The 13,258-nt window shown below is 39.1% G+C and overlaps 1 protein-coding gene and 1 non-coding gene across 3 annotated transcripts in view; one reads left to right on the forward strand and one right to left on the reverse strand.

The window, feature by feature from the left end:
- Positions 1 to 5,760: 5,760 nt before the first annotated feature.
- Positions 5,761 to 5,833, reverse strand: TRNAK-CUU (transfer RNA lysine (anticodon CUU)). Its single transcript has one exon. It is a non-coding gene; the product is annotated as a tRNA-Lys (tRNA).
- Positions 5,834 to 9,528: 3,695 nt separating this feature from the next.
- PSMA3 (proteasome 20S subunit alpha 3) overlaps positions 9,529 to 13,258 on the forward strand; it is a 22,991-nt gene continuing 19,261 nt past the window's right edge. The window contains exons 1-3 of one of the 2 annotated variants that reach the window (XM_028495950.2): positions 9,591 to 9,682; positions 10,859 to 11,030; positions 12,457 to 12,539. In XM_028495950.2, the coding sequence (XP_028351751.1) occupies positions 12,517 to 12,539 (23 nt within the window). In that variant the 5' untranslated portion in view covers positions 9,591 to 9,682; positions 10,859 to 11,030; positions 12,457 to 12,516. Of the gene's footprint in view, positions 9,683 to 10,858; positions 11,031 to 12,456; positions 12,540 to 13,258 lie in introns of both variants that reach the window. The other variant, XM_007105225.3, reaches the window with a different exon arrangement.

A 13,258-nucleotide genomic window follows, 5' to 3' on the forward strand; every position in this document is an offset into this window, starting at 1 on the left:
GATTTAGTCACAAAGTTATTTTTTTGAAACTGCCTTGTGGGTCTTTATAAGGTCTTCAGCATAGACTCTTAGGATATTATGGTTGGCTTATTGAGTTTTGCACTGCTGTTTTTTTACTAACATAATCTTAGAGTGCGGCAAAGAAAACTAAGATTATTATTTATTGTGTTTATACAGAGTTGAAAATATTTTCCACCTTACTCTACCTCACTCTACCTGCATTTAAACACAGTAATACTTATCATTTTCACTATAATCTAGTTTAGGCCATTTAAGTTATTTTCAACACAGGAGTTATGGCTACCCTGTTTTTCAAAATATAGGATATAGAACAACTAACCGGAATTAATTTGAAGACTGTGAATATGCATTACTGAATTTTACCTATTCTCTCTTGTCATATAATGAAGTGGATGTATGTGTACATAAAATTTTCCAGTAAAAGTTTTCGTATCAGCTACAAAATTATGTTTACCACACAGGAGCTATTTTTGGAGCACTGCAAGACATACTTGGGAGCCGTTCAGTCTCAAAGGAATATTATAACCAGACAGGCCGTATACCTGATTGGTGTTCTCTTAATAACCCACCTTTGGAAATGATGTTTGATGTCGGGAAGACTCAACCACCTCTGATGAAGAGAGCATTTTCCACTGAGAAGTGAAAGTTTGATTAAAATTCAACTTTGCTTCATTTCAAATATCTCATCAATTATAAGCAAACTGTACAAAGTATATAGGATGGTGTTAGAGATGACTTTAGTAGAAGTGAAAGCGTTTCTGTAATTATACTTCACATTAGTATTTAATCATTTTGCCTTTGGTGTAATGGTAGAATGGTAGCTGATGCTTATTGAAATTAGTTGTATTTATATCAATAAAATAGAGTAAAGCAGTTAATTTTGGAAGTTTGTTACATAGTTCATTTTTCAAAAAGAATAAAAACATTGTCCCTCCACAATTCACATAATCTGTCCTGGGCATTGGAGACTTCATTAATTTCATTGTGTTCAACAATTATTTTATTTAAAGAATAATGTTACCATTTCCACTTATTTCAAATATTAACATGGGTCTGTGTCTTAAAATCCTTTTGTTTTGATGTTTGTGTCCATGTTATAATAATGCTACTTTTGGGCTAAGAATGTTGGGTAGCAGAGTTAAGCATTTGGTAAGGAAAATGGGGAAATGTTCACTTTTTAACTTTACAGTTTATTTTATGAATTTCTAAGAAAAAAGATTTCATTTTTATGCGGAGATACTCATTTTATGCATTTTTATGAAACTGCTTTATAAACATGTATTCATAATGTCTTTAATCTTCTCTTTTGTGCTTTTTATCTTCTAAGGCAGGGGTTCTTTGAAATATGTACTCAGTCATTATTTAATTTTTATTTTTGTTTGTCTTCCTTTGTTTTTAATGAACTGCCTCTTACTAGAATTTTGCTGGTTTCCTTCTTTCTAAGGACCTGTGAAGGTGGGAAATATATGCGTATGCATGCTCATAGTCCTGAAGACCGAGTATGAATTTATACATTTTCTAGACAATATATCCCAAGTCCATTTTTACTCATAGGTTAATCGTTTTGATTGTTCTTTTTCTGGATCCTTCCTACTTTTGCTATATGCTTTATGTATGAAGATACCAACACCAAGTCACACTTGAAAGAGCTGGTTCCTGGCATTAAGAACAGGAAAGGATTGGGGCTTCCCTGGTGGCGCAGTGGTTGAGAATCCACCTGGCGATGCAGGGGACACGGGTTCGAACCCTGATCTCGGAAGATCCCACGTGCTGTGGAGCAACTAAGCCCGTGCGCCACAACTACTGAGCCTGCGCTCTAGAACCCGCGAGCCACAACTACTGGAGCCTGTGCTCCGCAATAAGAGAAGCCACCGCAATGAGAAGCCCAGGCACCGCAACAAAGAGTAGTCCCCGCTCGCCACAACTAGAGAAAGCCCGTGTGCAGCAGCAAAGACCCAACGCAGCCAAAAATAAAATAAATATATTAAGAAAAAAAAAAGAATAGGAAAGGATTCGTGTGTGTGTGTGTGTGTGTATTACTTTTTAAAATACTTCTAGCTCTACTTTGTCACCATGTAATACTACTTTAGTAGCCCCAAACTAAGATTCATTCAGTATTTATTGACTCTCTGCTGTGTACCTAGTATAGTTTTAGATTCTATAACTGCTGCAATAGGAAGACATGGACCTTTGGCCTTAGAGGGGTTACAGGTTAGCAGAAGTGGATGTGTACACAGGTCACGATACAAAACAGTGTGGTGTATGCCATAAAGGGATCAATTGCTTATTGCTGATGTAGTTAGTTCTGACCAGGGAGCCAAGGAAGCCTTCATAGAGGAGGCTTTTGACCTTGTTCCTGAAGGATGAGGAGAATTTCAATAACTGGGGGTTACTCCAGGCTATGTGAACTGAATTCTTGACACAAAATCTTAAAGCATTGCCTTGAGATGAAGCATTGCAAATTATAATTTAGGATTAAATCACAAAGAACTTGAAAGCCATATTAAACCAGTGAATAAAACTATGAAAATTCAGTTTTACCATCCAGTTTCCCAATATATTCATTCCTAAAGTGGGACCCCTCTGTCCTCTGGGACTTACTGCTTTCCACAGCACCCTTTCCCCCAAGGTAGTGATCTTTCCCATAAGCACATTATCTGTAACTGAGGCACAATTTCACCTTGTATTTGTTTCTATACAGGTTTTATCTTCCTTTCTGGAATATAAGTTCCATAAGAACAAAGCTCCGTTTCTTAACTTTGAAACCAACCAGTGGGATGGCCAGGAATAGGTGTACTCATTGTCAGTTTTATGGATTCAGTATTTTATTAACATTATCTCATAGTAAACATAAAATTGTCTTTTGTAGAATTCGGATTATTTATTAGAAGATTTTCATTATTGAATAATACAAAATATAAGCTGAAATATAGCTTTATAGAAAGCTATAAAGCGGCAGACACCCAGTGGCTGAGGTTAAGGAATGGAGCCCTCTTAAGGGTTGAATTGTGTGCCCCAGAGAGATATGTTGAAGTCCTAACTCCTAACACCTGTGAATGTGGCCTTACTTGGAAATAAAGTCTTTGCAGATGTAATCAAATTAAGATGGAGTTATTAGAGTGAGCCCTAATCAGGCACTGTGACTGGTGTCCTTACACAAAAAGGAAAATGCCATGTGAGAGAAACACAAGGAGAAAGCATGTAACAACGGAGGCAGAGATTGGAGTTAGGCACCTGCAAACCAAGGAACACCAAGGGTTGCTGACGACAGCAGAAAGCTAACAGAAGCAAAGAACAGATTCTTCAAGACAGCCTTTGAGAGCATGACTCTGCCTACACCTTGATTTCAAGCTTCTAGCCTCCAGAACTGTGAGACAATACATTTCTTTTAAGTAACTCAGTTTGGGGTACTTTGTTTTATGGCAGCCTAGGAGATTAATACACCCTTCTTAATTCACTAATTCAACACATACTTGCTGAACGTCTGCCAGATACTAATTTAGGTGCTTGAGATACATTCGTGAGCGAAGAGAAAAATCCTGCCTTTGTTGACCAACATTCAAGGGTGTGGGTGAAAGTGAAGAGAGGTAATAATAAAAGAAGATGATACCTTCTATAGAAAAAATAGTGTAGGATAAAGTGGATGGTGGGGTAGTTGCCAATTAGGGTGATTGTGGTTGGGCTTATAGCGACTCAAAGACAAATGAGGCAAGTGTGACATAATAAATATATATTTGGTGTCTGCCCCTAGTTTATGACACAGAGCTCCTAAAATCCTTGTCAATTCCTGCGTGATGGGGGTGTTAGGAGCATCTTACACAGAGCTTCTAAATCCCTTGGAATTTCCTGGGTAATAGGAGTGTCTTGTTCTAATGAGGCAACTCTTGGAGGGCTCCTGGATGACTTCTGGATGAGGTCTGGTCGCCAGAAAGTCTAAGTCATGATTAGAAACAGAACTTGGAAATTGATCAATAACTGATCATGCCTGTGTGATGAAGCCTCCATAAAAATCCCTAAAATACAGGGTTCACAGAGCTTCCAGGATGGCGAACATATTCAGGTGCTGGGAGAGTGCCATGCCAAGGAGAGGACGTGGGAGTTCCACACTCCTTCCCCATACCTTGCCCTATGCATCTCTCCCATTTGGCTGCTCCTGAGTTGTATCCCTTATAATAAACCAGGAATAAACTTTTCCGGAGTTCTGTGAGCCATTCTAGGAAATTAACAAACCTCAGGAGAGATTGTGGGAATCCCTGACTTATAGTGGGTTTGTCACAAGTGGGGAGGCCTGGACTTGGAATTGGCATCTCACAGAACCATTCACTTTAGACAAGTTGGTCCCTGTCCAACTCAAAACACCAAACATCATCCTCTCCTGCTAAATGAGTGACTTTACCAGTTTCAGCTTTATCCCTCCTTCAGTCTGCTTTCCCTATAGGTAAGATTTATTTAGATGATAGAATTGCCCTTGCTTTCTGAGAACACCCAATCCAGAAAGAACCCTCACTTCCTTAGACCCTCCGTAAAATTCCCCAACTATAGCCCCGATCCTATAATAGGTTCTTTCTAACTCCCTCTTATTGAGACACCCCACAGGTCTCCCTCGCTGCAAGGGTTTTTTGTTTTTGTTTTTGTTTTTGGCTGAAGGGCATTGTCAGGTTTAAGAGATGGGAGGAGAGGAATGTGACCTTAGGCGACTGTGGAGTAACTTGCCCCAAAGAGGAACAGAGAAATACTGTAGAACGGTAGCCTGCAGGGAAACTAGGTCAAAGTTTTCGTTTTGTCTTAAGATAGAGAATTAATAGCATGTTTGTACGTTGACGGGAAAAACCGAGAGAGACAAATGGGTCGTTTAGTAGGAGAAAAGCTAGTGGGTAACACGCCGAGTACAGGAACTAGTGCTTCAGGTAGGAGCATGCGTCGTTCACCTGCAGGGTTGGGTGAGTGAGATCCTGGAACGTGCCTGGCTGTGGTGTGGACATTCTCTTCCTGATTACTTCAAAGTTCTCAGTGAAGAGGCGAAAAAGGCGGAAGTCCTGCCTCCCACAATATCTAATTGCCTATTCGAAATTTCACGTCTCAGTTCTTTTGTGCTTCTGTTTCAAAGAGCCTCCCCTCTACCGGAATATTAATTTCCCTAATATCTATCCAATTGGATGGTTAGATTCCAAATACAGTCCCACGAACAATGGGAGAAAACCTGATTGTGCCCTAGCTGTCTAGATCTCACAACAGAAGGAAACATTTCTCACTGTGTATTTCTCCACAAGACATTCCCCCACCTCCACCCCAGGACAAGCCCTATATTGAGAAGAAAAAAAGTAAAATAAACAAGAAAGGACTTTCTTCGAAGTCCTCCGACTCTCTAACTGCTTTTACATAGGATCGCTTGTTTTAGAAAAGCTGCCAATATTGAGGCTCATAATTTTGTTCCGATAAAATAAAACACTGCCCTCTATCAGCAATAATGCAGGTATGCACAGTAACACAGAAAATCAAATTCAACTTTAAACAGTGGCCTTTTCAGTTTCTTCTGTGCTTTACGGAGGAGGTAGGCGAGGGATCCGGGAAAAGAAGAAAAACTTGCGCTTTTAAGTGCGCAAGCGCAGTTTGAGAACTGTTTCGTTTGCAAACTGGTCTTTTTTCCGAAGATCTGGTTAATATTGACAGTATCTAAAGTAATCCGGTTTAAAAAAAAACAGAACCTTTCGTAATTGTGCTGTAACAAAAAGTGCGCAGCGCCCAACGTGGGGCTCGAACCCACGACCCTGGGATTAAGAGTCCCATGCTCTACCGACTGAGCTAGCCGGGCACTTAGGTAACCGCCTTCTTTCTTCTCCTCTTGAAGTGTTCAATTACACTTGATTTTTGTTTCCCTATAATTCTTTATTTACATTAAAAAATTTGTCATACTATAACCTCCAAAATAGTTTCTTAAATTCTTTGAAACAGTTCTTTAATTGTACTTAGATTTAGTAATTTTTAGTGCGTGTGTATCCCAAAGGCACTGAAAACACGCGTTTCTCATTACAGAATCACTGAATCTCTTTTTCTGAAGTGTTTAAAATATTTACTGCCCAATACGTTATCTTCTTTACATAAACACGTATCAAGACTGTTCACTTTGTATCAAATGGCATAATGGAATCCTACAATTTGGGGCGCGGCATTAAAAAACAAAGTTTTTAATGAAGTTAGTTACACACACGGAAGAAAAATGGAGCTTAGCTATTTTCCTTTAATAGGATCTAGTCAAGGAAAGTTAAATTGAGGAAAGGGATAGTGGTTCAGTTAAAATAAGCCCTCTTTCCGGTAACTGCCTGACAATTGAAAGATAGGACCCTGAGAGGTTGTCATTACCATCCATCTCAAGAGACAAGCTGAGAGGAAAGGATTGTAGAGACTGTGAGTCTTATGGCAAAGAAAGTTAATTCTAGAAGAAAAGAAGAACTGATTCTGACCAAATTATGACAAGCTGAGACAATGGAATAATCTTCTATGGAAATATATATATTCTGAGATACTAGTGAAGTTCTCTAGATAAGGAACTCTGCAGATTTCTGTGATGGGAGTGGTGTCTATCATACTGCTCAGAACAGCAAGCTGAAGCCTAATTGTAAACCTGGGAGTAACAGAATCCTTAGGATACTATCCCTGAAACCCTAAAACACAGTATTTAGAAGTTAAACACATTGGGCATCACACTTCCGAGCGACTTAATTAACACATAATAATAAGGTATGGCATAAAATATGTTTAGATTCCTCAAAGTGCACCTAGGATTTAAGTAGAATATTTAAAATTTCCAAGCTTGAAATATTAATGCAATTATTCACCAACAATTTTTTCCTGCAGTTGCAAATTGTGGCTTATTTTGACTATTTTATAACTTGGCAGAATGTAACTGGGAAGTGAATTTGTATTTATTTGCATTTTCAACACATTTATTAAGTACCTATCATGTGCAAAGCACTGTTATGTATTCTAATAGATGGAAGTATAAACCAGACTCTGATAACCAGAAAAACCTTATCACCCTATACGAAAGATGTGTAGATTACATACCGATTTTATATGCACTACTTCCAAAGTAATTTAACGTAATTAAAACAAACACATCCATACTCACACCTTTTAAGTCTTCTAATGAATCAGGCAAACAATCACGAACCTTAGACCACAATTCAATGTATTCTTCCAAGATACGATATATATCAACAATCCAGCCCCAAAATAGGCAGTTCATCGAGCTCAGAAAGAGCTCCAAATTCATAATTATTAATGAATACACAGGAGGCATTAGACACTCAAATTGTGTTTATCACACACAAGCAGGAAAGTTAATTAAGAGTTTAACTGGATCCCTAAACAAGTTTTGGAGTACTTGTAGTTTACCTTCAAGGTGAACCCTCCTAGGACTATACTCTTCAGCACTTTCTTGGCTTACCCTGGACTAACTCAGGACCCTTCATGAAAAAATTGCAACTAGAATATTTCAGTGAGGGTTAGGCAAATTAAATGGCTAGTCTTCCAAGTATATCCAAATCCTTTCTTATCCATTTGTTCAAGAATTAAAAACTAACCTTTAATTATAATGCTTCATTAGCAGAAAGAAGCAATGGAATTTCCTCTTTCTCTCTCACTTTCTACATCTAATTTTTCAGTAAGCCCTACACTTCTAAAATCCATCCACGTATTTCCACCTCCACTGCCGCCACTCTGCTCATTTCCCATTACTGCTTGCCCACCGGACTGCAATAGCTTTCCAACTAGTCTCTGTGCTTCTGTGCTTCCCTGTATTTATCATTCTTCACACAGAAGAGAGATCATTTAATAAATAAATTAGATCATATCATTCTGCTTAAAAAACTGTGATGACCTCATGGTAGAAAGCCAATCATTAACTGTGGAAGGAATGACGGAATTAGAAAATCACCATTTGGCAACCATCATCATAATAATTGATTCAAATATGAATCATGGGATGCTATAATTAGGGGGTGAAAGGTGAAAGAGTTGCAGGATATTTACATAGTTTCAAGGTGTTTCTTCACAAGATATTTATTAATTACAAAGGGCAAAATTGAAACTATAGTGGAGAAATCTTAAGTAACTGATCAAAGTTAACATCATCTGTAGTGGAACAAACTGACATGATGTGCTTCCTAATATAAGATTCCAGTATGAATACAAGGTTACTTCTGTGGCATTCCTGACAAAAAATGCATCACCCGAATCTAATCATGAAAAAAGTCACACAAACCTAAACTGCAGAATATTCTACAAAGTAAACGTTTTGTATTCTTCAAAAGTGTTAATGCCATGAAACCTAAAGAAATATTAAGAAACAGTTTTCCAGATTAAAGGAGACTAGAGACATGACAACTGAATGTAATGTGTGATCTTGGATTTTCTTTTGCTATGAAGGGCATTACTGAGAGATTTGGCAAAATCTAAATGAAGTCTGCAGATCAGAAAAAAGTATTGTTAATTTTCTGATTTTCATAGTTTTACTGTGGATATGTAAAAGGATGTTCTTGATTTTGGGGAAATACACACTGAAGTATTTATCAGTTAAAAAAAAAACAACGCTGATGGCTTTCCATTTAAAATCAGATTAAAATCCAAACCACTACAAGGTCTGATCCTACTTCCACCTCTCTGATTTCACTTTCTGTCACTCTCCCCCACTTAATCTCTATGACAGGCCACACTGATCTGACAGTTCCCTTAACAAGCCAAATTTATATTCCGATAACAATCCCAAGTTTCAGTTTAAATATCACCCATTCAGAAAGTCATTCCTTAAGTATCAATAACAGGTCTAAAGTTCAAACTTCCATTGTCTCTTTTTTTTTAACCACAAGATGCAACTATTTGCCTATTTACTCTTTGTTGCCTATTTCTTCCCACTGAATGTAAATGTCTCTTTCACCGTTTTATCAGCCAGCAGTATTTAACTGAGTACTTGGGACATACAGAGCTCAACAAATAATAGTTAATCAGTCTTATCCTTAATTCTACTAAATAGAGTCACACTCAAAAAGAGTACTAATGCTTCTGTAAAATTCCGACCTGAGCTTAAAGGTGATACCCTTAGAGTGCAAGTTCCTTCTTTTTTGTTATAATAGGTGGATGAAGGGGATGCCATTAATATACTGGTTTAGAACCAGGCCGCCAAGGGTGGAGAGAAACCCTCTCCCCTACCGTTTTCTCTGGTCTTTGTAAGAGTATAAGAACATCTCTCTGCTTTGCTCTAAGAAAGAGTTAGGCAGCGAAACAGAGGGATAAAAGATAAATAATAATTCCTAGGAAAAGGAATGGCGCAGCTCCTCAAGCCACCCGAAAACTTTAAGTTTCTCAGCGACACTAAAGACCGAAACCTGACTGTAAGAAGAAGCAGGAAGCTACCTAACCCCACTTCTATTGCTTCTGCACATGCGCGTTGCCCCCCACGCACATCCCCTTCCTTTTCCCACAATCCTCTGTTCCTGGGCTAAGGCCCCAGGAACGAGCCACAGAGAAGGCTATTGGTGGAAAGAACAGCCAATGACAGAGCCTGTTACTAATCTGCGTGCTGCAGTGTAGGGGGATCGCTTTAGACCCTGAAGACCTAGACGTTCCAGTGGTTTTTAGCACGATGAGTTCAATCGGCACCGGGGTGAGTTCGTTGTCTCTCGGCGTGATAGTCTAGCATAAGGATTAGCGTGGGAAGGGAACGCGGATGGACCGCGAGGGGTGCGCCTACTCGGGGTGCGCTGGTACTTCCTGGAGGCAGGTGGGCCGCTTTCAGTTGCGCGGTGGACCGGCGGTCTTTCCGACGCTGATTGCTAGGCCCGCGTCTGCAGTGACCGTGGCTTGAAGCTTCTCAGCTGAGGTGTGGCGGGCTTGCCGCGCAGCAGTTAGGTTTGGAGCGCTTTGGGTTGCTGAGTCACTTTCTTTAGTCGCTTAGGGAAACCGAAAGTGGAAACTCGTGGGGCCTGAAATTGTGTGTGTGAGTGAAGGGTTTGGGCGACAGTTAGCCTCTTGAGAACCACTGAGGCAAGGCGGCTTGAGAGTCCAAGGTCTGAGACGCCGCTTTCCAAGGAACCCCTTTGCAGTTCCTGGGGTGCTGCTGCCTCACGGAGATTCTGTCTTTCCTTCGAGTGTAGTGATGGACCGCTCTGTATGAGTCCCTGGAGCCTTCTCAGAACTGATAAGAACAATAGTCTAAAAAGCGGAATCGGAAGAATCCTTTCCATTTTTCCGTTGTCTCAGCTTTTCCTGTACAAATTACTTAACAGCACTATGAGGTGTCAATACCGTTAAGCGTTTAAATGGTTAGCTACAGACTTAACCGCTTCTGACTTTGAAGAGACAGTTCAGGATTTTGGAGTTGAATTTAACTTTTTCGGCCTACTAATTTCCTTTGTCACACGTACTGAATATATGCAATCTTCTGCTTACTCCTTTTATGTATTTCTCCATGTAGAAAATACAGTTTTTGTTTAGAAATATTTATTGGTGGTTTCCACTAGAGGCATTGAATAATGGGTTTCTCAGTTCATTTTATACTCCTACTGTGCACAAGACTTATACTCACCATTAGGCCCAAATACTGGTTTTCCGAGTTTGATAATACGCAACTTATACTTGGAATGGTTTAATCCATTCGGTTATGAGATGCTAAGATTGTCATACCGTTTTTGGATTAGTTGATGCTCAGTAATGCCTGTTGTAGCAAATTGACTTTGCAACTACATTAATATTACCCTAGATTAATAGTGTTCTAAAGGGTTCTACAAACCCTTTAAAAATATTTGATAATATAACCAGGTGAGATATTTCGGTATTACAGTGGTAGAGTTAAGGATCTTCATTTAACAAATCAACAAACTGAGACCGGGAAGCACCACTGTTGAAGACTTATCTCCTGTCTTTACTTGTCCCAAGAACTCCGGATATGAAGACCTGTCTTCTTGACATTTCTCTCCACTTGATTAATAGCCATTTCAAATGACACGTCCAAGGTAGATCTCTGGGTTTTCTTTTTCCCTTGCCATTTTGCATCTCCTACAATTTTCATTTCAGTGAATGGGCCAGTTCTAGTTGCGCAAATGAAAAAAAAATCTATGATGCACTTTTAATTTCTTTTTTTTTTTTTTTTTTGCGGTACGCGGGCCTCTCATTGTTGTGGCCTCTCCCGTTGCGGAGCACAGGCTCCGGACGCGCAGGCTCAGCGGCCATGGCTTACGGACCCAGCCGCTCTGCGGCTTGTGGGATCTTCCCGGACCCAGGCACGAACCCATGTCCCCTACATCAGCAGGCGGATTCTCAACCACTGCGCCACCAGGGAAGCCCTTTAATTTCTTTTTTACTCTACTCCTAGAGCCAATCCATTAGCAAGGTTTTTTTGATTGTACCCTCCAACGATAACACCTTCCATCTCTTTTTCTCTCGTCTAAGACACTGCCTTTGGAATACTTAATCTCTGCTTCCACTCTTGTTCCCTCTATAATTAATTTTCCAGATGAACAACGTTTTAAAAAAATTAGACATAACCTCTCCTCCCTTCCCCCCCAAACTCCAGTGACTTTCTGTTGGATTTAGAATAGAAATGTAAACTTCCTACTCCAGCCTAAAAGACTTAACATAGTTTGGCCCTTATATGCCTCTGATATAGTTTACTCTTCTGTTTACCACTTATGATGCTCAAGATACAGTGGCCTTATTTCTTTTTTTTATTGTGCTCAGCTTATTTCTACCCTAAGGTCTTTTATGCCAAATACCAGGACACTCCTCCTCCATATCGTAAATGACTAATTACTTGTTATTAATTCTAGCTTAGCCTAAATAACTAAATATAATTGCCCCAGCAATGCCTTACTTGATCAGGTAGTCTGTGGTAGTCCCTGAGACTATCACTTCGCCCTGTCTTATTTTCATCATAGTACCTTTTCTGATTTACTGCTGTATCTTCAGCTCCTAGATTTGTTCGTGGTCTGATTTTTGAAGATGAAGGAGTTCTAGAATGAGTAGTCTTTGTATTTCCTTATAGTGACTAACATATAATAGATGCTTATTAAATGTCTGAATGCTAAATGATGTGTCCAAGGTCCCTCAGTTTCTTAGTGCCACAGCTATGAATTAAAATGCTCCAATGCTGTTTCTACTATAGCAGTTTTTTCAGAAATGAGCCATGTTCTGTGTGGGAAAAGTTCTGACTTGATGCAGGACTTGTATCCATTGCTTTTCTAGCAGAAATCTAAAGTGTATAATTTTGTCTTACCTTCTGTTGCTGCTCTGACATGCTTCCCCTTTCTCTTTAAAGCAAAATCTTTGTTGAGATTTAACACACATTTCTCATGTGTAAGCCATTTAGGAAAAAAAAAAAGTGTAAGGTTATTACTGCCAAAGATACATCATTATAAGCTTATTATTGCCTTTTCCTCCTAGTATGACCTGTCAGCCTCTACATTCTCTCCTGATGGAAGAGTTTTTCAAGTTGAGTATGCTATGAAGGCTGTGGAAAATAGTAGGTAAGAAACATTGTTTTACTTGAAATTAGCATGTTTTAACCAGGTATTAAATGTCTTATTTTCTATGTTTTTCGTAATTAGGGTTTGTTATGTTACTTTGGCACAGAATAATATATGCCCTAAAATAATCTCCAGTTATTAGTCATTTCCAGATCTCTCTTTAGGCCAGATCTTTCCATGTGCCTATATTTCCACTTGACTCCAGAATTATCCACTTAGACATTCTGCCAAGTCTCAAATGAAGTGTATAAAACCATATTCATCAACATCTTTGCTAGACGTTTTTTCCTTTTTCAAATTCCTGATATAGATCATTGTTTTCCTTGGCCATTAGGATTGTCTTTATTGTCTGATCTTTTATTTCCTTGTGTTTTAAATGTCCTGTGCAGTTGGTCACATGATCATCTCAGCAGGGATGTTTTTTATTTTTCTCTTCTGCTGCCATACTCCAAAAGGTGTATGATCACTAAGATATTTTCCTGTCGGACTTACTTCCTTCACTGTGTCTTTTTTTGTTTAGAGTAATTCACTAAAATGATTCCTTGCCACCACTGTAACATCTTAGTTGAATTACTGGCTTATTGACAAATTCTCTGAGTCTTCCATTGAAGAATTTTTGCAATCACTTATATGATCTTTTTTTTTTTTTTTTTTTTTGCTGTACGCGGGCCTCTCACTGTTGTGGCCTCTCCCGTTGCGGAGCACAGGCTCTGGGCGTG

This window comes from Physeter macrocephalus, chromosome 11, assembly GCF_002837175.3.
Source record: "Physeter macrocephalus isolate SW-GA chromosome 11, ASM283717v5, whole genome shotgun sequence".
NCBI lineage: Eukaryota > Metazoa > Chordata > Mammalia > Artiodactyla > Physeteridae > Physeter > Physeter macrocephalus.